The sequence below is a fragment of the Myotis nattereri genome (assembly GCF_964212035.1).
Source record: "Myotis nattereri genome assembly, chromosome: 5".
Lineage (NCBI taxonomy): Eukaryota > Metazoa > Chordata > Mammalia > Chiroptera > Vespertilionidae > Myotis > Myotis nattereri.
The window spans coordinates 12,889,737-12,913,275 of record NC_138080.1 but is presented as its reverse complement, the minus strand read 5'-3'; the positions used below and the strand labels follow the sequence as shown (position 1 = coordinate 12,913,275).

Sequence of the window (23,539 nt, the reverse complement as noted above, 5' to 3'; positions counted from 1 at the left end):
AGGAGCCAAAATGTGGAGACAAAAAAACATGTCACAAATAAAAGAAATGGAAGAAAGCAAACTACTGGATACAAAATTCAAAACGATGGTTAAAAGTTTACTCAAGGATCTTCATAAGACTTTCAAGGATCTTAGTGAGAATGTCAAAGACACGAAAGACGACCAGACAGAAATTAATCATACATCGACTGAAAAAAAGGAATAATTTATAGAAATTCATCAGTAGAGGAGAGTATTCCAAGAATCAAATAAACAATTTGGAGTATGAGAAAACAAAAACCACCCAATCAGAAGAGCAAAAAATAAAAAGAATCCAAAAATATTAAGATAGTGTAAGGAACCTCTGGGACAACTTCAAGGGTACTAACATTTACATTATGGGGGTGCCAGAAGAAGAAGAGATAAGGCAAGATATTGAAAACCTCTTTGAAGAAATAATGACAAAAAACTTCCCTTACCTGGTGAAAGAAACAGACTTACAAATCCAGGAATCACGAAGAGTCCCAAACAAGAATAACCCAAAGAGGTCCACACCAAGACACATCATAATTAAAATGCCAAGAGTTAAAGAAAGTGAGAATCTTCAAAGCATCAAGAGAAAAGCAGTTAGTTACCTACAAGGGAACACCCATACGACTGTCAACTGATTTCTCAACAGAAACTATGCAGGCCAGAAGGGAGTGGCAAGAAATATTCAAAGTGATGAATAGCAAGGAGCTACAACCAAGATTACTCTACCCAGCAAAGCTCTCATTTAGAATTGAGGGTTAGATAAATAGCTTCACAATCAAGGAAAAGCTAAAGGAGTTCGTCACCAACAAACCAGTATTACATGAAATGTTTAAGGGAATCCTATCTAATAATAGACAAACATGGTAATTAACCATACCTCCACTACGCTTCCCATTGGCTAATCAGGGCGATATGCAAATTAACTGCCAACAAAGATGGCGGCCAGCAGCCAGGCAGCTGAAGCGAACATGAAGCTTGCTTGCTCCAGTGATGGAGGAAGCCAAGGTGCCCGCCTGCTGCAGCCCAGCTCTGAGTTCCGGAAGCAACAATGCTGCAATTATAGAAGCTAAACAAACCCAGATACCTGCTTTCAGCCAGCAACGGCCTCAGAGCTGGAGCTGGCTCTCAGCTCCAGTGACAGCTATAGAAGGTAAATAAATCCCAGAATAAAAAAGAAAAGAAAAAAGAGGCTGGGAGCTTCAGTTACCCACCAGCCTGAAAACGGCTCTCAGCCCCTCACCCAGGCTGGCCAGGCACCCCAGTGGGGACCCCCACCCTGAAGGGGGTGTGACCAGCTGCAAACAGCCATCAGCCCCTCACCCAGGCATCCCAGCGGGACCCCCCACCCTGATCCGGATCACCCTTCAGGGCAAACCAGCCGGCCCCCACCCGTGCACCAGGCTTCTATCCTATATAGTAAAAGAGTAATATGCAAACTGACCCTAACGGTAGAAAGACTGGGAATGACTGGTCACTATGACACACACTGACCACCAGGGGGCGGATGCTCAATGCAGGAACTTCCCTCTGGTGGTCAGTGTGCTCTCACAGGGGGAAACTCTGCTCAGCCATAAGCCAGGCTGAGGGCTGCCAGTACAGCGGTGGTGGTGGGAGCCTCTCCCGCCTCCTCAGCAGCGCTAAGGATGTCTGACTGCAGCTTAGGTCTGCTCCCTGCTGGCAAATGGACATCCCCCAAGGGCTGCTGGGCTGCCAGAGGGATGTCTGATTGCCATCTTAGGCCCAATCCCACCGGGGAGCAGGCCTAAGCCAGCAAGTGGTCACCCCAGAAGGGTCCCAGACTGTGAGAGGGCACAGGCTGGGCTGAGGGACCCCCTACCCCCGAGGGCACAAATTTTTGTGCACCGGGCCTCTAGTTCTTTAATAATAATCAATCTATCTATCTATCTATCTATCTATCTATCTATCTATCTATCTATAAAAAGCCAGTGACCGTAATGGCCATAATGACCATAACAATCGGTCGCTATGATGCCCACTGGGGCCAGTAAACCAGCCAGATCAACCTCACGACCAACTGCGCAGCCCCTCCCCGCTACTGGCCTGCCCCTGATCGGACTCTCCCACCCCGATCAAGAGTGGGGTTGACAGGCCAAATGCCTCCCCCCGCCCCCCGGTCAGCCCCACCCTTGATCAGCCCACCCCACCATGATAGGCCCGCAGCCCCTCCCCCTGCCCGCCAGCCCATGATCGTACCCCCTGCCCAATAGGGGGCGGGGCTGGCCAGCCAACCTCCTGCAACCCCTCCCACTGGTCAGCTATGCCCCCGATGGGCCCCCACCACCCTGATCGGCCCACAGCCCCTTCCCCTGACTAGCCCCACCCCTGATCGCCCCCCAACTTCAATAGGGGGCGAGGCCAGCTGGCCAATCTCCCGCAGCCCCTCCCCAGGTAGACCCCTCCCCCCATCAGGGGCAAGGCCAGCTAGCCAACCACCCATGGCTCTTCCCCCAGGCTGCTGGCCACTGGTCAACACCCCCCACCCTATTCGAGGGCACAGCTGACTGGCCCACTGCCCACAGCCCCTCCCCATGGCCGACCCAACCCCAAATTGGCACCCCAACCCCAATCGGGGGCAGGGCCCACTGGCCACTCACCTGTGGCCCCTCCCCTCAACCAGCTTGGCCCTGATTGGGCAGGCTGGCCGACCAACCTCCCACCATCTCCTCCTCCCAACAGGCCCAGCCCTGATCTGCCCCAATCAGGGCCGGGCTGGCAGGTCCCCACCCATGCGCAACTTTGTGCACTGGCCCTCTAGTAATAATAATAAGAAGACGAGATAAAAAATATGAAAAATAAAATGGCAACAAATACATATCTATCAACAATTGAATCTAAAAATTAAAATAATGAACAAGAAACCAAATGAACAAGATAAACTGGTGAATAAAATAGAATAGGCATGGAAACATGAAACAGACTGATGAATTTCAGAGGGAAGGGGGGTGTGGGAGGGCAAAAGAGATTAACCAAAGATCTTACCTATGTACACAGACAATAGGGTGGTAAAGGCCTGGGGTGGGGGAGGAACCAAGTGGAGAGGGGCAATGGGGGAAAAAGAGGGATATCTGTAATACTCTCAATAATAAAGATTTTAAAAAATAATAACCTTAAATGTAAATGGATTAAATGCTCCAAAAAACATAGGACAGCTAAATGGATAAGAAAACATTACATATATAAACATTGTCCTCAAGAGACCCACCTCATAAAAAGATTCAAACAGACTAACAGTGAAGAGATGAAAAATATATTCCATGCAAATGGAAACAAACAAAAAACAAAAAAGCTGCATTAACAATATATTATATCTGACAAAATAGATTTTAAGACAAAGGTCCCTACATAATACTAAAGGGATTGATCAGACAGGAGAACATAACACTGGTAAAAATATATGCACCCACTATAGGAGCACCATAAAAAAAACAACAAAACTCTTGGTGTATTATGAGGTAGAGAATGAAGGCAAAGCAGTCATAATAGGGGAATTGAATAGCCCACTGTCAACGTTGGATACATCTTCCAAACAAAAAATAAACAAGGAAATAGCGACCTGAAATGACATACTAGATCATATGAATTTAACTGATATTTACAGGACATTTCATCCCAAAGCTGTAGAATATACATTCTTCTCAAGTGCACCTGGAACATTCTCAAAGATAGATCACATATGAGGACACAAAATGAGTCTTAATAAATTCAAGAAGATTGAAATCACATCAAGCATTTTCTAAGATCACAATGGCATGAAACTAGAAATCAACTACAATATAAACACTCAAAAACATTCAAACACATGGAGGCTAAATAGCATGTTATTAAACAAAGAATGGGTTACCAATGAGATCAAGAAAGAAATAAAAAAACTTCCTAGAAACAAACAAAAATGAACACAAAACAACCCAAAATCTATGGGACATAGTAAAAGCAGTCCTGAGAAGGATATTCACAGCATTACAGGCCTACCTCAAGAAGCAAGAAAAACCTCAAACTATCTAACCCTGCACCTAAAATAACTAGAAAAAGAATAACAAAACCCAGAGTAAATAGAAGAAAGGAAATAATAAAGCTCAGAGCAGAAATAAATGACATAGAGGCAAAAAAAAGAAAAAAAAAAGAAAAAAAAAGAAAGAAAAAAGAGAAGAAAGAAAGATCAATGAAACCAACAGCTAGTTTTTTGAAAAGATAAACAAGATTGATAAACCTGCCCTAGCCAATTTGGCTTAGTGGATAGAGCGCCGGCCTGGGACCAAAGGGTCCCGGGTTTGATTTTGGTGAAGGCTCGTACTTCAGTTGCAGGATACTCCCCGGCCCTGGGCCCTGGTCAGGGTAAGTGACATCGATATTTCTCTCTGTCTTTCCCTCTCTCTTCCACTCTCTCTAAAAAAAATAAATGGAAAAATATCCTTGGGTGAGGATTGAAAAAAAGAAAAAGAAAAAGATTGATGGACCGTTAACCAGACTCATCAAGGAACAGAGAGAGGACAGAAATAAAATCAGAAATGAAAAAGAAGTAACAACTGACATCACAGAAATACAAAGGATAGGAAGAAAATACTATGAACAACTATATGTGAACAAATTGGACAACCTGGGTGAAATGGACAAATTCCCAGAAACATACAATCTTCCAAAACACAATCAGGAAGAATCAGAAAACAGTGAAAAGACCGGTAACAACTAATGAAATCAAAGCAGTAATTTAAAAACTCCCAGCAAACAAAAGTCCTGGACCAGATGGCTTCACAGGCAAATTTTACCCAACATTCAAAGAAAAACCAACACTTACTCTCCTCAAGCTATTCTAAAAAGTTCAAGAGGAGGGAAAACTTCCAAAACCTTTCATGAGGCGAGCATTACCCTAATTCCAAAGCCAGATAAAGGCACTACAAAGAAAGAAAATTATAGGCCAATATCCCTGATAAACAAAAATGCTAAGATCCTCAACAAAATATTAGCAAATCAAATCCAGCAATACACTATAAAGATCATACACCATGACCAAATGGGTTTTATTCCGGGATGAAAAGGTTGGGACAATACAGTGGGGCCTTGACTTACGAGTGTCCCGACTAAGGAGTTTTTCGAGATACTAGCCGTCTCTCGGCCGCTTTTTTGCTTTGAGTTGCGAGCTAAAATTCGGGTTACGAGCCAGCTTCAGATACCCCACCGCTAGTTGGCGCAGCGAACGTCACAGTGAACGCCACAACATCAGCCCAGCATCATGTGTCTCACTCGTTCACTTTAATGATTTGACATATGAGTAATTTGAGTTAAGAGCTCGGTCACGGAACGAATTAAACTCGTAAATCAAGGCCCCACTGTATTCACAAATCAATAAATGTGACATATAACATAAACAAAATGAACGATAAAAATCATAAGATTATATTAATACATGCAGAAAATGCATTAGATAAAATCCAGTACCCATATATGATAAAACTCTCAACAAGGTGGGAACAGAGGGATCATACCTCAAAGTAAGAAAGGCATATATGACAAATCTATAGCCAACATCAGACTCAGTGGGAAAAAACTAAAAGCGTTTCCCTTAAGATCAGGAACAATACAGGGAGGTCCCCTTTCACCACTCTATTCAACATAGTACTGGAAATTCTAGTCTCAGTGACCAGACCTGAGGAAGAAATAAAAGGCATCCAAATTGGAAAGGAGGCAGTAAAGCTCCATTATTCGCAGATGACATGGTATTGTACACAGAAAACTCTAAAGACTCCACCAAAAAACTACTAGATTTAATATATGAATTCGGGAAGGTAGCAGGTTACAAAATTAACACCCAGAAATCTATGGCATTTTTATACACCAATAATGAGTTCTCAGAAAGAGAAACTACACAAACAATCCCATTTACCACTGCAACAAAAAAAATAAGACACTTAGGAATAAACTTAACCAAGGAGGTAAAAGACTTGTACTCAGAAAACTACAGAACATTAAAAAAGAGGTAGAGGAAGATATAAACAAGAGGAAGCCTATACTGTGGTTCATGGGTTGGAAGAATTAACATCATGCTTTTGAGTCTACTTCCAAAATTATAAAATTTGAGACACATTTATTCAATGACTACAAAAAGCAAGTACTATATTAGGTGCTGTTAATTCAAAAGACATATAGACATATGCAGACATGGGTTTTGGTATTAAGAAACTTAAAAGCTAGAAGTTATTAAATTTCACTATTGGTTCTACATGTATTATCTAACTTCAAATTAACACAGGTAATTTTTCTATACATACATGCATATATACATATGTGCGCACACACAAATCTTCACGTACCTACATGTAAACACATATACAAACATATATAGAAAGAGAGAGCCAAAGTTACAAAACCAACCCATTTCACTTTCAAAGCCTTCAGTTTTATCAGTGTTTAAGTAAACGTTTCAGTAAGAGACAGATGTAATTTCTCCTTTTTGAGCATGCTCAATAGACTAACAATTTAATTTTCTCTTGTAACCAAAAATGATTCTTACGTCAAGCACTGATCCAGAGAGATCAGCTCGTTCAAGATTTGCACAGCAGAGATTAGCATGTGCAAGATTGCAGCGGCTTAAATTGGCCATCTTGAAGTTAATGTATCGAAGGTCCAAACGAGAAAGATCAGCACCACTAAAGTTTAAACCCTGAAATTAAAAAACACAAATTGTCACCATATTGAAACCATTTGTTGCATTACATTTAATTACTATACTTAACCACCAAGTTTTTTTAGAAGCAATTGGTGGTTCAGTCATTTGGAATTTATTACAAAACACGATCAAATGGAAGTTAAGATATATAAAATCAGTGTCCTGACTGGGTTCTAGTAAAAGAAACTGTTTACAATTAACAATAGAATGCAGTCTTGCTATACCACATTTATGTGCAGACTTTTCTAAAGAGAGATCTCTGTTAGCCACTACCTGCTGACTAGTATTATTTTTGTTAAATCTAATTATATTTAAACTAGAGGCCTGGTGCATGGATTCATGCACTGGTGGGGTCCCTCAGCCTGGCCTGAACCCTCTCGCAATCTGGGACCCCTTGGGGGATGTCGTAACACCAGTTTCTGCCTGGCCTGCAGGGATCGGGCAGAAACCAGCAGTCCGACATCCTAAGGGATGTAGTAGTGCGTGAAGCAGCAGGCAGCCAGGGAGGAGCTCGAGCCGCACTGCTCCTGCTCATCCTAGCCCCATTGTGCCTGCTGCTGCTGCTCAGTAGTGTTGCTGTGGAGAGGGGAGAGGCTTGCACTGCTGCAGCAGTGCTCACCAGCCATGAGCCCAGTGTCTGGCGCCTGCATTGAGCGCCATAGTGACCAGTCAAATGGTCGAGCAGTTGAACGGTCGACCGATCGCTTAGGGTTTTATATATATATATAGATAATTTTTTAATTAAACAATTCAAGATAGTTTCTTTTTGAAAAGCAAATATTGTGGTTTTAAAAAACTTTAATGCTATAAACATAAATGTAAAAGTATCTGCCACTTACTAGTCATGCATAACTGTACAAACAATTGTTTTATTTTAATTGCTGAAATTTCTATGCACTACTCACAGACTTCTATGTGAAATATAACTGGAATAACTGGACAATAAAAGAAGCTATTACATATCTCTTTTTTTGCTAACCATTTTGGGATTATATCAATGCTATGGCCCATAATTAGATTATATCTTGCATGAAAAAAGAAAATGAAGCAAAAAAAAAAATCATACAAGAATGTAAAACATTACTCACAGGTTTGCTGACATTACTTATGTAAATGTCTGTTTTAATTACCTGGCAACGCAATTCTGATTTGGTTGGAGTGGCTAGCAAAAATCGGACAAATTCCTTTCGCGATATTGGTGAATGATCCTCTGGTGGTTGAGAATTCTTGAAAAGAGATATTAAGAAATTACTAAAGCATTTTGGGAGATAGACACCACAAATGTAATATTGGCTAGTGTAGAAAGAGCCTTACCTTTATTGCCACTTCTAGGTGTTCAATCAATGAGTCAATACCAAAAAATCTGGCTTCTTCCAACACCCCTATGATAATAAAAACGATGTGACTTTTACAGAAAACTTCATTTTAATATTTATATAATTCTTTATGTAAAATTCTCACAAAAGAAGTGAAATTCAAAAGGCAGGTTATCAATCAATATTGAAGAAAAAAACTCTTGTTTAGAACATAATAGAATATTTTAAAATATTTATAAAACAAAGTAGGTAGTTTACATTTATCAAAAGAAAAAATGTGAAAAACTAGTGAAATAGAATGAAAGGCTTCCATATTTCAAAATCACTTATAAAAATTACTATAAAGAAGCCATAATCAAAAAATCCTAATACCACACATTTCTCAAATCATTGATATAGTGGTTTGATTGTGAATCCAATAAAAAATAGTTTATTTAATCTTAACATTTCATTGACCTTTTCCAGTGGAACAGATCTAAATAGGTTTGTCCCAAATATCTTAGACTTACTGAATTAGGAAATTATAGAAATAAAAAAAAGTAAACTTCAAAGCGAAAGTCAAAAGTATAATTTAGAAACCATTTTTATAAAAGAATCAATTTTAAAAAAGATTTCTAAAAGATAAAAGGGGTTTTAATCTATCATTTATTTTTCTTAGTTTGGTAAAGAAAATCTGTGCATTGTCTTGGTGACTTATTACATCTACATTCTCACATCTGTCAATAAACATTTTCATCAGAGTATCCTATATAATAAAAGCCTAATATGTTAAGTGTCCGGTCGTCCAGTTGGAAATTCAACCAATCAAAACATAATATGCTAATGATATACTAAGGCTGCTCAACCGCTTGCTATGATGTGCACTGACCACCAGGGGGCAGACAATCCAACTGGTAGGTTAACTTGCTGCTGGGGTCTGGCTGATCAGGACTGAGCGAGATGGGTTGGACAGGCCTTGGAGCCCTCCAACGGTCCCTCCCTGGCTGGCCAACCTCTTGCATCCCTCTCTGGCCCCAATTGTGCACCAGTGGGGTCGCTCAACCTGGCCTGCACCCTTTTGCAATCCAGGCTGAGGGACCCCCTCCCCCAAGTGCATGAATTTTGTACACTGGGTCTCTAGTCTACACTAATAAAAGGCAAAGATGCTAATTGACCGTACCTTCGCTACACCCATAAGCCAATCAGAAGAGTATGCAAATTAACCCAACAAAGATGGCCATTAAATTTGCATACTTCAGGCAGGGCGGCACAGCGCGAGCCGCCACCCGCCCACTGCCATCCGGGCCTCCCGTGTGTGGCCTGGGGCGGTGGGGCGGGACAGTGCAATCCGCCACCTGCCCTGTCGCCATCCGGGCCTGCCATCTGCAACCCAGGGAGCGGGCCTAAGCCAGCAGGTGGTTATCTCCCGAGGGGTCCCAGACTGTGAGAAGGCACAGGCCGGGCTGAGGGGAGTCCCCCCCACCCCCCGCCAGCGCACAAATTTTTGTGCACCGGGCCTCTAGTCTATAATAATAGAAGTGTAATATGCAAATAGACCGAATGGCTGTCTGGACGTCCTTCCTGACAACCTTCGGTTTAAAGCTGGGGCTACAGCCATGGGATCGAGGTAGCCGCCACACCTGCGAGGGAGGGATCAAGGCAGCTGCAGCGGCTGCGAAGGACTACTCTTGCACGAATTTCATGCATCGGGCCTCTAGTGTGGGAATAAATTGGGATCCATTTTCTTTAAAATGAAGACTTCAGTTATTCAGTAGACTGAGTTTAGTCTTTTAAAAAGGACTGAGAAATTATAAAAATAGTAAAAGGTGTAATCTCCCCCTTCAAATGTTTCCAAGATAAGGGTAACTATAATTAGATATAGAAAACCATAGCAGTTATCTGGGAAAAAGATTACAATCTTTTCTGGGGAAACCCAATGCCACCTCCAATACTCAAATTGCAAAACAAAGGCCATCTAAGGACCAGCACACCACTCAGGTAGCCGCTGTGGGATAACATCTTCTGTCCACACCAGAGTGGCTTCCTCTCTGGATTTCTCAGGAAGGGGCAGCCACACTTCAGTATCTGTCCCTGGTAGAAACCCAGCAAAACAAGATTGTAGGGGCCTCACTCTCAGTTTGCCAAGTTTTTATGAGTAAATCAGAACCTCCCAGGGAGTGTGGTAAGAATGTTTGTCCAATTCTAGGCTCAGAACTAAACCTTAAAAACTTCCAGGAAAGCCTTGTAAATGCAACTGCCCGCTGAGGGACAGTTTAGGAAAGGATGTGATATTTAGTGTATTTTCTGTTAGCACCAGTAAGATCTGGATTTGATCCCAGCTCAGATTTTGACTTGAAGAAGCTATAATCTTTCTTTTAACTAAAGCCTCCACATTTGTGAAATGGGGACATTTTTACCATGCAAACAAAGTTGTCAGAAATATTAAGAGATAATGCGTATTTACTATCTGGTATAATATTTGGCACCTACCTGGTAGGTCCTCCATAAATCATTAATATTAAATTATATGTTTTAAATTACAGGTTTTCTAATAGTTAAGACCATTCTTTTTTTTCCTGTATCAAACTGGGTTTCAGAAAATTCATGTTAGCTTCAGGGAAATAGGTACTGAAATACTAGAAAAGTTCTCAAGTTAGTAGACTAATTGAATTGAGGTGAGATTTAGCTGAAAAATATAGAAAAGATTATTTAAGTCAAAGAATGTTCTGAAGACAAGAGAAAGGAAGAGAAAGCAAGAGAAAGGAAGACATGACTCATGGAAAAAGTGAAGGCCATTAAAGGCAGGAACAGAAGGAAATGATGAAGGTAAACAAAAAATACATACTGATGAGAGCACAAATTAAGAGCAAGAACTAAGGTTATTTAAGTACGTGGGAAGAAGATAAATAAATCACTGTAGACTATTTTAAAGCATGTAATTACGTGGGGCAATTTATAGTCAATGTAAAGAGTTTGGACAGAAACTGTACTCATTCAAAACAACACCACATAAAGTGAATCAGGAGAGCGCTCTGTTTGCTGAAAAACTAAATGTAAAAGAGCAATGGCAGAGAAACATGAACAGCTTGTTAATACCCTGCACTGCTGAAGTCAGAGATAGCAGGAAGGACATGAAATGCTATCAACAACACAGGAGAAATGAAAAGTGGAAGCTTAGAAAGAGCCCATCGAACGCCTACAGCTGAGTCTTAAAATGTAATCTGGAGAGGGTGGCCATTAGAGGTTCAGTTGCTGAAGGGAAAAGGTTCTATAAAAAAGTGGATCACTGGTTATTTTTATAATAATAATATTTGTAGACGGCTAAAATAAAAACATTTTACAACACAAGTTATAAGCTAGCACCCCACCCCACCCCAAGCTGATTCTGATGGGTTTTCAAAATCAGATTTCAGATAAAATTTTAGATTTCCAGGTTTTCTTTAAAAAAATCAAGTCTTTGGCACCCTAGGCCCACACACATGGCAATAATTTGGCAGATGAGTAGGCATGTACACTCCAGATCACCACACTCCCCACCACTCCTTAAGTCAAACCAAATTCAGTCACTTGGAGGCCTATAAACTTTGATTATGCAACCACTGCTGTGTGGGAGAGGGCTGGATAAAGGACAATGGCATCTGCCTGAACTTCTGTCTGGGAGAGAGCTGGCCAGATATCAGTAGCATCTCTTCCCTTGCTCCTCAGGAGGACCTTGGTAGGACAGATATCCCTCCCAATTCTAACTGCCAGACATGGTGTGGGAAGAGCCCATTTCACATGTCCTCCCTCCTACCAGTCTTGACATGATTTCTTCTTCATATCATAGTCATAGACATTCTGTTCAGCAAGTCTTCAAGTGGTTTCAAGGGTGGGTTATTCTATAATTGACTTGTAATTTTGATGTGGTTGTGTTAGGGGCAGAAATAGAATATTGGGGACCAGCTACAAAAAGAAATATTAAACATGCTCTGTTAACCATGATTGTTTTGTTCTGATTAAAGAAAGGACATTCTAACCTGCCTGGGAGTTGTATGCCCTGGGACATGGGACATCAGAATGCAGTCCATCCTCCTGTCCCAAGAACTGCCTATCATTATGGAAAGATTTACAACCTCTTGGCTGAAACAATCCAGTCCCAGAGGCACCTGCTCTTTACAACCCTGCTCTTTGTAATCTGGTCCCAGCACTCCCGCCTGGAGGCATCCGCCCTCTGCCACACTCCCCAGCAGCCATGGCTTGTAACCTGTAATGACTATACCTTGCCTACTTTCCCTTGCCTTTACATGTGATCTTTGTCCTTCTACCCAATATAAGCAGTTTGCTTATGGGGAGAAGCAGAGCAGATTGTTGTGGATGACCTGCTGCTCTCCCATACTGCCAGCATTATTGGAATAAATGCTCATATATAATTCAACCCTATCTCTGCTTAATTGGCTCAAGCAGTTACAGGCAGCACAGACCCCTTGGTTGTCTAGTTACAGTTGTGAGAGGAGGTGACCACAGCATTTACCTACTCCTCTATCTTGACTGGAAGTTTCAATGAGTGTTATTTTAACACTCAAAGGGGACTCGGACTTTCCACAAGACTATCTACCTGTGCCTATATCCATTTCAATACCAATATATCAGCGATTTTCAACCCGTGTGCTGTGTCATACAGGTGTTCCACAAGAGGCACACTGGTATGCTGCTAGAAATTTAAAACATGCACTACCTGACTTCTTTTCTCTTAGACTGTCAAATAAAAAATATGGCATCAGCCAACAGAACAATAGCTGTCAGGTGTGAATGAATCAAAATTATACCTACTTTTTTTCAGATTGGCAAAAAACATTTTTTTGGTGAATTTTAGTAATTAGTTTATGTGTATCATGAGATGAAAAGATTGAAGATTGCTGCTATATACACTCCTATACAGTTGAGCTTTGAACAATGGAGATTAGGGGTGTCAACTCCCTCACAGTCAAAAATCTGCATATAATTTTTGACTCCCCCAAAAGTTCAGTTGTCCTTGGTATCTGTGGGAAACTGATTTCAGGACCCCAACAAATACCAAAATCTATTGATGCTCAAGTCCCTTATAAAAAATGGCACAGAACAATACATCCAGTTGGCCTTCTGCATCTGAGTATTCTCAACTGCACATCAAAAATATTGTTGATGCCCTTGCAGTGTGCTCACTGGTTAAAGCATCGGCCAGCACACCAAACGGTGATGGGCTTGATTCACAGTCAAGGGCAGGTACCTGGATTGTGGATTCATTCCTCAGTCCATTTGGGGTATGTACTGGAGGCAACCAATCGATGTGCCTCTCTCACATCGATGTTTCTCTCTCTCTTCTCCTTTCCCCTTCCACTCTCTCCCTCCCATTCTATCTAAAAGCCATGGAAAAAATATCCTCAGTTAGGTTTAGAAAAAAAATAAATGTTGATGTGAAACCTGCAGATAGGGAGGGCCAACTGTATGCTGTTTATTAAAAAATAAATAAATCCATGTATAAGAGGAGTAGGCAGCTCAAACAATTGTTATTTAAGGGTCAACTGCACAAGTAAAACATTTAGATAGACCTTCACTTTATAGAAATATACTAACTTACTAAGCAAGTGAAAACAATAAAAATTAATAAACTTAAAAAAGACTGAAGAATTATACTGAAAACTCACCCAGTAAATTAATGCCATCATTTACAATGAGTTGTCCATGACGCAAGTAGTTCAAAATAGGTTCAAAGTACTCAGGACTTCGGTCAATTAAGAAAGCTCCTCTGTGATCTTGCTTATTACCCCAGACACCTGTGTCACCATTAAAATGAAGGAAGTCCCCCATAATGAAAAACACAGTTAGAAATTTATGGAAGAAAAATTGTGGAAAATAACAGTAAGATTTTTCTTGTGTAAAAATATTGCTATTATTAAAAAGTAAAGAAGGACAAAAGATATAAAGTCAATACAAATAGATCACACAAAATGTAAAAATCCTATGTTGCACTCACCTTTGTCCTTAAACATGTGGGCCAGCATACTGTCGGGTTCTTTGTTCACTAAAGTGCTCCTAAGAATTCAGGGAAAAAAATTGATTTCTCCATTTGTCTTTATAAACAAACATATTTAAGTCAAGAGTATATTCGATCCCAGCTGTTCTCTCAAAAAGATGCATGCTATAACCTGGTAGGAGTGATGCTGGGAAACAAAAATGTGCAGTAAGTTGCCATTTATCAAAATCTCTTCTACTCTGGCACTTCCTTTGACTTATACATTGCTTTAGTTTCCTTTTTTTAAAAAAATGGTTCTATCCATCTTGCAAGCTATTATATCACAATATTCTTGATCTAAACTTATATTTTCCTATGCCTTTAATATAAGCACTTGTAGTCTCTATGAATTTTAATATTATTAATTTTTACTTGCAATGCATATGTATTACTGAATCTCTAAAAAGCATGTTCTACAATACTAATCATGCTTTCTCTGGAATGATCTGTGAATCATTTTTCTTCTCCTTTCTTTAAAATAAACTTTCTAAAAAAAAGTTTCCAATAACAGTATATTTAAGCAGCATTTCAATATCTTCTAAGGAAATCAGTAAACTGAAGAACAAATGATACATAGTGCCCCCTGACACACAGCTACACACATGCACATGCACCTACCGTGTAGTTGTAAAGTAACGCCCTCCAACATTTAATGTAAGCCAGTCTGTGTGAGATCCTGACAACCCTTCTGGTAGTTTAGAATCTGTCTGAGGATCTAGAGAGAACAAGTAGAAAATAATAAATTTAATTGGTATTTGGGGAGATGGCAATAGCATGATTTTTAAAACTAAAAACACACATAAAAGTGTACCAGAGCTATCAGGAAAACAAAACCCATACCTATAGACAACATCTAAATCAAAACTAGATGATAAGGTATTCCCATCAACACTGATAGGAAGACAGCAGCATGTTATTATGTGCAGGAAGAAGCTGAGAGAAACAACAGAGTACCCGATGAATGTAAGAATCCAAAGGAATCTACAAATATTCACTTCAAAGCTCAGCAAGTCCATTTAAGAAATATAGACTGAAAGTGGGAGGGGTATGCCCACTCCTATCATCAGTGATACAAGTAGTTTGCAGTAAGATCTGAAGAGGCTGGAAATGAACTCTCAGAACCTACTGGCCAAAACTCCCTTTCAGGACAAAGTTCCATACTGCAGATAAGATGTTGGGAAAAGCATCCAAGTTGAATGGAATAGAGGCAAAAAAAAAAAAAAAAAAGGATTACAGATAAAAGTCATAAAGGTTCTACATTCTAAAGAACCAGAACATATAAGAAGGGGAGTTCCATTTTTTAACACTTCACACAGAAACACAGAAAAGGGAACTCTAGAGCCATGAAATGAGAAAAACTTTCCTAAGTCAGCCCTCCCTTCACAAGTTAAAGAAAACTAACTTCACATAAAACTGAGCAACAAAAAAGGATTGAGATAAAATTCCATATAAAATTTTTTAAGAGAATTAAGAATCACATTCTTGTAGACAATGAAAGTGTCAGAAAGAAATGCCTACAAAATAGATTAAAAACTATAACCTAATATTCCAAAACATGCTAAAAGAAGTGAATAATACAAGATATAAAATAATAACATAAATGAGAATTATAAAATTCAGAAATGAAGTGTGAGAACTCAGAAGACAAGTGGAAATAAAAAAGAAAAATTTTGGAAATGAAGATTAAACTAGAAGACACACAGGTGTCAATAAACACAAAAGACAATGTCTTAAGGGAAATAAAAGATACAAAAGGGAAAAGCTTTAGAAATAAAAAAGAAATAAATGAAAAGGACTTAATAGAAAATTTCAAATATATTAGATAAATGTTCAAGATGCAACATACATACCATAAGAGTCCTGGAAGATTAGACAGGGAACAAAATAAATATCCTATCTAAAAATAGACAAACATGGTAATTAACCATACCTCCGCTATGCTTCTCATTGGCTAATCAGGGCGATATGCAAATTAACTGCCAACCAAGATGGCGGCCGGCAGCCAGGCAGCTGAAGCGAATATGAGGCTTGCTTGCTCCAGTGAAGGAGGAAGCCAAGGTTCCCCGCCTGTTGCAGCCGGGCTCTGAGCTGCACTCTAAGCAACAATGTTGCAATTATAGAAGCAAAACAAACCTCAGATACCTGATTTCAGCCAGCCAGCCTCAGAGCTGGAACTGCAACAAAGTTTCAATTACAGAAGGTAAATAAATCCCAGAATAAAAAAGAAAAAAGAAAAAAGGGAGAGACTGGAAGCTTCAGTTACAGGCTTGGCCTACCTGAAAACAGCCCTCAGCCCCTCATCCAGGCTGGCCAGGCACCCCTGTGGGGACCCCCACCCTGAAGGGGGTGCGGGCAGCCTGAAAACAGCCATCAGCCCCTCATCCAGGCTGGCCAGGCACCACAGTGGGGACCCCTACCCTGAAGGGGGTGGGGGCAGTCTGGAAACAGCCCTCAACCCTTCATCCAGGCTGGCCAGGCACCTCAGTGGGGACCCTCATCCTGAAGGGGGTGCGGAGAGCCTGAAAATAGCCATCAGCCCCTCATCCAGGCTGTCCAGGCACCCCAGTGGGGACCCCCATCCTGAAGGGGGTGCAGGCAGCCTAAAAACAGCCATAAGCCCCTCATCCAGGCTGGCCAGGCACCCCAGTGGGGACCCCCACCCTGAAGGGGGTGCGGGCAGCCTGAAAGCAGCCATCAACCCCTCATCCAGGCTGGCCAGGCACCCCAGTGGGGACCCCCAGCCTAAAGGGGGTGTGGGCAGCCTGAAAACAGCCTTCAGCCCCTCATCTAGGCTGGCCAGGCACCCCAGTGGGGACCCCCACCCTAAAGGGGGTGCGAGCAGCTTGAAAACAGCCATCAGCCCCTCTCCCAGGCTGACCAGGCACCCCAATGGGACCCCCACCCTGATCCCCACCATTCAGGGCAAACCAGCTGGCCCCCACCTGTGCACCAGGCCTCTAACCTATATAGTAAAAGGGTAATATGCAAACTGACCCTAACAGCAGAAAGACTGGGAATGACTGGTCACTATGACACACACTGACCACCAGGGGGCAGATGCTCAATGCAGGAGCTGCCCCCTGGTGGTCAGTGCGCTCCCACATGGGGGAGCTCTGCTCAGCCACAAGCCAGGCTGATGGCTGCCAGTACAGCGGTGGTGGTGGGAGCCTCTCCCGCTTCCTCAGCAGCGCTAAGGATGTCCAACTGCAGATTAGGTCTGCTCCCCGCTGGTAAGTGGACATCCCCCGAGGGCTGCCAGGCTGCCAGAGGGATGTCTGATTGCCATCTTAGGCCCAATCCCCGGGGAGCAGGCCTCAGCCAGCAGGCGGTCATCCCCCGAGGGGTCCAAGACTGCGAGAGGGCACAGGTCAGGCTGAGGGACCACCCCCCCGAGTGCACAAATTTTTGTGCACCAGGCCTCTAGTGTAATATAAACTTCAAAAAAATGTTATGAAATTAAAAAGATTTGAAACTACATATTAAAAAGGCTCACCATGTATTTGAAAGAATCAATCCAGAACAACCCAGAACATCCACAAAAAGTCTACTATAATCACTGTAATTTAAAGCAGGAGACTAAACATTTGAGTGACTTAGGAAAAATAATCACTTATGAAAGATCAGATTTTTTTTTTTGACATAGATATTTTAAGCCAGAATAAAATGGAGTAACATATTTCAGATATTTAAAGGAAGAAAATGTGTGGACCAAGTATTTTTTAACTGCTTCACTGAGTTATAATCGATATACAATAAACTACCCATTATTAAAATTTACCATTTAACTTTTGACATATGATAATATATCCAGTCAAACTAAGTTTGAAAATTTTATTTATTTATTGACTTTTATAGAGAGATAGGAAGAGGGGAGAGAGAAACAAAAACATCTACTTGTTGTTCCATGTATTTATGCATTCATCAGTAGATTCTTGTATGTGCCTGACCGGGGATAGAACCTGCAACCTTGGTGTGCCAAGATGACACTCTAACAAACTGAGCTACTGGCCAGGGCCCAACTGACTTGAAAGTGTAGAAGCCAAAATACTTACTATCATGCAAGATGTCATAGAACATTGTTCTCACAATGTGTTTGTAAGGAATTTACTGGAGAATAAGTTTCAGACAACCATTGGAGGCATCAACATAAGGAATGGAGGTGAAAATTAAATACACTTGAGGAGTAAAACTAAGAGATAGTTTGAAAGGAGAGCATATAATATATAATAGATATATATTTTGACAATGTAGAAAAAATAATTATTTTTTAAGTAAGGGGAGAAAGGAATGAACATTTGCAAAAAATGTTTAACTGTCTTTAGAATTCATATTGGTAATGAAAGTATTGGGATTTTTACTGACACATTTATGTGTTTTATGTGGGATGAAGTAAATGAGTGACATTATTATTCTACTAGAGGCCCGGTGCATGAAAATTCATGCACTGGAAGGGGGAATCCCTCAGCCTGGCCTGCCCCCTCTCACAGTCTGGGACCCCTCAGGGGTGGGAGGCGACCCGGTGATCAGGGGAAGGCGATGCCCCATCACACCTCTGCTGCTGCCACTGCCGGCAGCGCAAGCCTTGGCCGGGCCTGGTTACCTGTGCCTTGGGCGGCCCTGGGGGGGAGGGGGGGCTGGGCAGCTCCCATCCAAGGCTTGCCTGTGCCTCGGGCCAGCCCTGGGTGGCTGAGGGAACTGGGGGACTCTGGAGGCAGGCGCATGGAGCAGCCGGGCCCGCCTGGGTGGGCCTGGTCTTGCCATGTGCCTGCGCCCCAGCCGGGGCTGAGGGGACTGGGCGCTGCCATCTTGTGGCTGTGGGCGCTGCCATCTTTGAGGGTGAGGCAGTCAATGAGCATATTCCCTCCTTATTGGCTGTGGGTGCCACCATCTTTTCGACGGCATGAGGGTCAATTAGCATATTCCCTCTTTATTAGATAGGATCATTCCCAATGTCCCTGAAAAATCAAGATTACTGATATGGAAGAAAGGAGATATAAAAGTTAAATAAAAATCTTATTATCCTGATTATAAACTGGAAGTATTAACATAAATCCATGAGATAACCTCTATATATTATGTTATATATAAAGCTTTATATCATAAAAGGTACTGTATATTATATATAAATTTTATCTCTGGCTAGCTATGTATTTCCAACTCTGTCTACCAAAAATCCTAGTAACAGTGATAAACCCAATAACAATGAGCCTCCCTAGTACCCAGATTGTGTCTTGAGTTGATATTTCTCACTAAAAGAAATCAAGGCCCTAGCTGGTTTGGCTCAGTGGATAGAGCGTCGGCTTGGGACTAAAGGGTCCCAGGTTTGATTCTGGTCAAGGGCGCATGCCGGGTTGTAGGCTCCATCCCCAGTACGGGTGTGCAGGAGGCAGCCCATCAGTGATTCTCTCTCATCACTGATGTTTCTCTCTCTCCCTCTCCCTTCTTCTCTGAAACATATATATATATACATATATATGTATATATATATATATATATATATATATATATATATATATGTATGTGTGTGTGTGTATGTGTGTGTATATATATATATATATATATATATATATATATATATATATGGCTAATATGCAAAGTGTCCCCTCGGGAGTTCAACCAGGAGAATGGGAGTTCAATCACTCCCTATGATGTGCGCTGACCACCAGGGGGTAGTGTGGAACATGGCGGGCGACCAGCAGTGGTGGCGGGGCACTGAGGGAGTGAGGGAAGGAGGACCAAGGAGGTGGGGAAACTGTGCAGTGGCGGTGTGCGGGAGGCAAGGGAAGGAGGAGGCGGGGAGGCGGGGAACCTGATCAGCCCTGATCTCGGGCCAGGCCTAGGGACCTTAGCTGTGCACGAATTTTGTGCACTGGGCCTCTAGTATTAAAAAGAAAAGAAATCAAGGCTTCCGAGAAAAAACACTGATCAGGATCTAGGACAGGAGAAGTGTAAGATGAACACCTTATTATTCCAGATAGCAGGGAGCTATAAAAGACTAATGAGGTTGAGTTAAAAGGATTTGAAGAGGTTTCCACTGGCCCAAAGTAGGATAATCTAGATATCAATTAATGCAGAGGATGAAAATAAATATACCAAACATTTCAAATCCAACAATTCATAAGGATGAAATAAAAATAAACACTAATTGATTGCTTTTTATTTTGTTTGTATGCAATGAACCAATTACATGACGCTTGCTTGCCAATCACTCTGTTAGGCTAATGGATAACAGAAGATCAGAAAAAATTTTTGCTGCCAAGTAGAGACGGAGAAGAGTATACACTTACTTCTAAGTGGGCAACTACCAGTACCATGATCCTGAGATCTACTTCCACTCACCAAGTACAATTACTGTGATGGCTTAAAAAACATACTTAAATTTTCAGGGTTTAATTGAGTGGAGCTAAATATATCAACTATTTGCTAAGAATATTTACTGTATTTAAGCCTTATACAACTGTAGAAGCTTTCTTCTGAATCAAAGGGTAATGTGTATATGTGCAAGTGTATGACACCAAGCAATTTTTGACTGATCGTATTTGACCACTATGAAGGATTGTCAAACATTACTTATGCAGCAATACATGCTTAAAAATATGTAATATAAAACTTATAGAAATTGTAACAACTACTATGAAAGAAAATTTCAAAACAATTATAATTTCTAAAACCAAAAGTACTGTATAATTTCATATTTAATGAATGTGTACACATCCAGAGCATTTTAAAGGCACGTAAAAGATAAGGTACCTATACTAAATATGATCATACAATTCAAATTAAACATTTACTTAACACACATACCCAATGCAGAATCAAAACAGGTATGAAGATTTGAATCCTACCACAAAATATTTTTTAATGTTAAGCCATGTTAAACATGTAATCTCATCTTTTTTATTTTGACAGACAAAATTGGCTTTCAAGGAAGTCACTTACCAATGAATGGCTCTCCTTCACACACAAACAAAACATCATCATCCCTGAGGGAAATAAAAATTTGAAAAGGTACCATCAAAATCCAGAAATCACATGAATTATCTGTTTAATACAGAACTGTTCCTTAGAATTATGTAGAAGACAGGTTTGCAAATTGAACTATGTAAATTTCCAGTGCTTTCTTTGTTAAATACCCTCTACACACACACTTAACTATCCTTGGATGTAAACTCAAGTAAGATCCAGAACATGAAAGTACTTTTGAAATGGAAAACAAGTCAACAAAACAAAACTTACTTGATAATTATATAGATTATTATTAATTAAGCTTTCTTATCAATTGAAGAATGTACTGTTACGTTTAAAGGATATGATTAAAGCCCTAGCCAATTCTTCTTTTTTTTACTTCAATTCTGTAATACTAAATAAATTACTGGAGTTTTCTCCCATATCATCAGCTGCTTTGTGCTTTGGAAAGGAAAATAAATTTTTGTATTAAATTTAGGAAGAATATATGAAAGTAACTGCTGAAAACACTCGCCTACTCTACACCCACCACACCCCCAAATGTAAATGACTGCACATAATCTGAAGTCCTGGATTATCAGTGATATCCTCCTCTCCTGCCCCAACCCATCCCACTATTACTATAATAAGTAAGTTGCCGGATTGTTCTGTGACCCACAAATTATTAAACAGGTATATATTTTATAGTTCGGAAGGCTTATGACCCTCTATGTTGCAGACATTTTTATTTCCTATAAAACATCACAGGAACACACTGAATTTTTCTTATAAATGAAGTCTTTTTAAGAAATAATTCAACAGTTTGACTCATTTATGCATAAAAACGGAAAGAATATGGAAGATAGATATTGAAAAACTAAAAATTCCTATTTTATTTGGATTTTAAATATGTATCTTTTAATTTATAACTATTTCTACTTGTTCACAAGGCCAGTTAACTTTTTAAGACTAGTATGAAAATTTGTTTTCTTCTCTTTAACAAAAATCAGCTAGGAACTGTATGGCCTAGATAGTTATTTTCTCAGATGTTTAGTTTTTTTAATTTATAAAATGAAGGGACTAGAAGTTATGAACTTCAAAGGCAGTATATTATACTGAAAAGTCATTATGACCTAAATTTAAATGAAAATTAAGCTTTGTATACTATTATAATGTAGAGCATATTCTTTTAACTCCATCAATTTTCTTTGAATCTTCACCCGAGGATATGAGGATATGCTTACTGACTTTAGAGAAACGGGAAGAGGGGAAGAGAGAAAGAGAGAAAGAGAGAAAGAGAGAGAGAGAGAGAGAGAGAGAGAGAGAGAGAGAGAGAGAGAAGAGAGAGAGAGAGAGAGAGAGAGAGAGAGAGAGAGAGAGAGAGAGAGAGAGAAACATCAATGTGACAGAGAGAACATCAATTAGGTGCCTTCAATATGTGCCCCAGCTGGGGATTAAACCCAAAACCTAGGTATGTGCCCAGGCCAGGAACTGAACCCGCAACCTTTTAGTGTATGGGACAATGCTCCACACTGGCCAGGGCTCACTCCATCAATTTTTTTTAAAAACCCCATTATTTGCCAGTGAAATGAGATAAAGTGGGCAAAGCAAATACAACATAACTGGCACATTGTCAGTAATTTGTGTTCCCTTTCTATATTTGTTAAGCCTCAAAATTCTATGATCCTATGAGGATGGATGAGGTAAACTAGATACTTGTTTTAAAGAGATAATTCTGCCTGGGATATTTAAAAAACTGAACCAAGCCCTAGCTGGTTTGGCTCAGTGGATAGAGCATCGGTCTGTGGACTGAAGGGTCCCAGGTTCGATTCTGTCAAGGCCACATGCCTGGGTTGCAGGCTCGATCCCCAGTGTGGGGTGTGCAGGAGGCAGCCGATCAATGATTGTCTCTCATCATTGATGTTTTCTCTCTCTCTCTCTCTCTCTCTCTCTCTCTCTCCTTTCCTCTCTGAAATCAATAAAGATATATTTAATATATTTAATAAAAAGAAAAAAAAACTGAACCCCAAAACAAACCACTATTGTGACAGATCATTGATGAGTTAACTCTGCTTAGCAAGTTTCCACCAAAGTAGTGAGTATTTATAATCCTATATAATAAAAGCCTAATATGCTAAGTGTCTGGTTGTCTGGTCATCCATTCAACCAATCAAAGCGTAATATGCTAATGATATGCTAAGGTCGTTTAACCGCTCACTATGATGTGCACTGACCATCAGGGGGCAGACAGTCAACCGGTCAACCAGTCGCTATGATGTGCACTGATCACCAGGGGGCAGACACTCTGACCAGTAGGTTAGCTTGCTGCTGGGGTCCGGCTGATCGGGACTGAGCGAGATGGGCTGGACACACACTGGAGCCCTCCCGCGGTCCCTCTCTGGCCCTGATCATGCACCGGTTGGGTCCCTTGGCCTGGCCCGTACCCTCTCACAATCCCGGACCCCTCAGGGGATGTCAGAGAGCCAGTTTTGGCCCAATCCCACAGGCCAGGCCAAGGGACCCCATTGGTGCATGAATTCATACACCAGCTTCTACTTTAAAAATATTTGTAAT

The 23,539-nt window shown here is 40.9% G+C and overlaps 1 protein-coding gene across 1 annotated transcript in view; it reads right to left on the bottom strand.

Moving 5' to 3' along the window:
• Positions 1-23,539, bottom strand: part of KCTD9 (potassium channel tetramerization domain containing 9) — a 46,644-nt gene that overhangs the window by 10,673 nt on the left and 12,432 nt on the right. The window contains exons 3-9 of the mRNA XM_081090631.1: positions 20,960-21,003; positions 14,639-14,735; positions 13,982-14,040; positions 13,653-13,781; positions 8,009-8,076; positions 7,825-7,920; positions 6,539-6,688 (exon numbers count right to left, since the gene is read on the bottom strand). Coding sequence (XP_080946757.1) covers positions 6,539-6,688; positions 7,825-7,920; positions 8,009-8,076; positions 13,653-13,781; positions 13,982-14,040; positions 14,639-14,735; positions 20,960-21,003 — 643 coding nt within the window. The remainder of the gene's footprint in view (positions 1-6,538; positions 6,689-7,824; positions 7,921-8,008; positions 8,077-13,652; positions 13,782-13,981; positions 14,041-14,638; positions 14,736-20,959; positions 21,004-23,539) is intronic.